Source organism: Papilio polytes, unplaced genomic scaffold (genome assembly GCF_000836215.1).
Source record: "Papilio polytes unplaced genomic scaffold, Ppol_1.0 DF824325.1, whole genome shotgun sequence".
NCBI classification, from domain to species: Eukaryota; Metazoa; Arthropoda; class Insecta; order Lepidoptera; family Papilionidae; genus Papilio; species Papilio polytes.
In genome coordinates, this window is record NW_013524879.1 from 182,613 (window position 1) to 183,462 (window position 850).

At 37.8% G+C, this 850-nt stretch overlaps 1 protein-coding gene across 1 annotated transcript in view; it reads right to left on the minus strand.

The window, feature by feature from the left end:
- Positions 1-527: 527 nt before the first annotated feature.
- The window catches only part of LOC106100000 (rho guanine nucleotide exchange factor 12-like), a 21,349-nt gene continuing 21,026 nt past the window's right edge, over positions 528-850 (minus strand). Inside the window, exon 6 of the mRNA XM_013278716.1 lies at positions 528-681. Within this exon, the coding sequence (XP_013134170.1) occupies positions 557-681 (125 nt within the window). The 3' untranslated portion in view covers positions 528-556. The remainder of the gene's footprint in view (positions 682-850) is intronic.

Consider the following 850-nt stretch of genomic DNA (forward strand, 5'->3'; position numbering starts at 1 on the left):
ACCGCGCTTTTATATGGAGTTGCGACTCTCCACACCCTACCTATGCCGCTACTGTGTACGTTGCCTCAAGTGGGGATCCATAAACACTTCTAAATACAAATCAATTAACATACGAAGACTAAAAGAAAAAGTGTTTAAATTACTATTACTTCTAAATATAATACTATAGAGATTTTTGGTCAAATTAATAAAAATTACACACAAGCTACATATAACCTTACATTTCGACACAAAAGCCTTTTAAAAGAAATCTGATTTCGACGTCACAAATACATAAAACATGCACAAAGCGGACATGTGACAAGACATAAAACGTAAGGTTATCGACCCTCAGCTAATCCATGTTAATATTAATCACCAATATTATTTGTGGTACAAAAATCAAAAAACAGAATACAGATTGCGTTTTAGAAAGTCCAAAAAAATATTTTTCATTTAACATTTTTGGACATGGATACAATTTTTAACTGAAAAACTAAAATTGACAACTGCAAATAAAAATAGCACATCGCTAAAAGTGCAAAATTCTAAGGTATAATAAACTCTATCGCATATGTCATAAGGTAGTATTTACCTGCGCGGCCATCACCGCGTCTATTTCGTGCTGCAGCTTGGAGCAGCGCTGCACGGCCGCCTCCAGCAGCGTCTGCTTCCTCACGTCGGGCACCTTCTGCACCTCATCTGGAATGATACAATCATTATTTTAATACAGACAATGGACCTTTTCAACCATTGAATCCTAAGCAAGGTAGGCAAGTGATAAGATTTGAACCTACAACCAGATCAGCTGTAAAAACTCAGCGCCTGTTTTAATGCAACTAGCACCCTGGGCAGACCAGTTGGGGGGGGG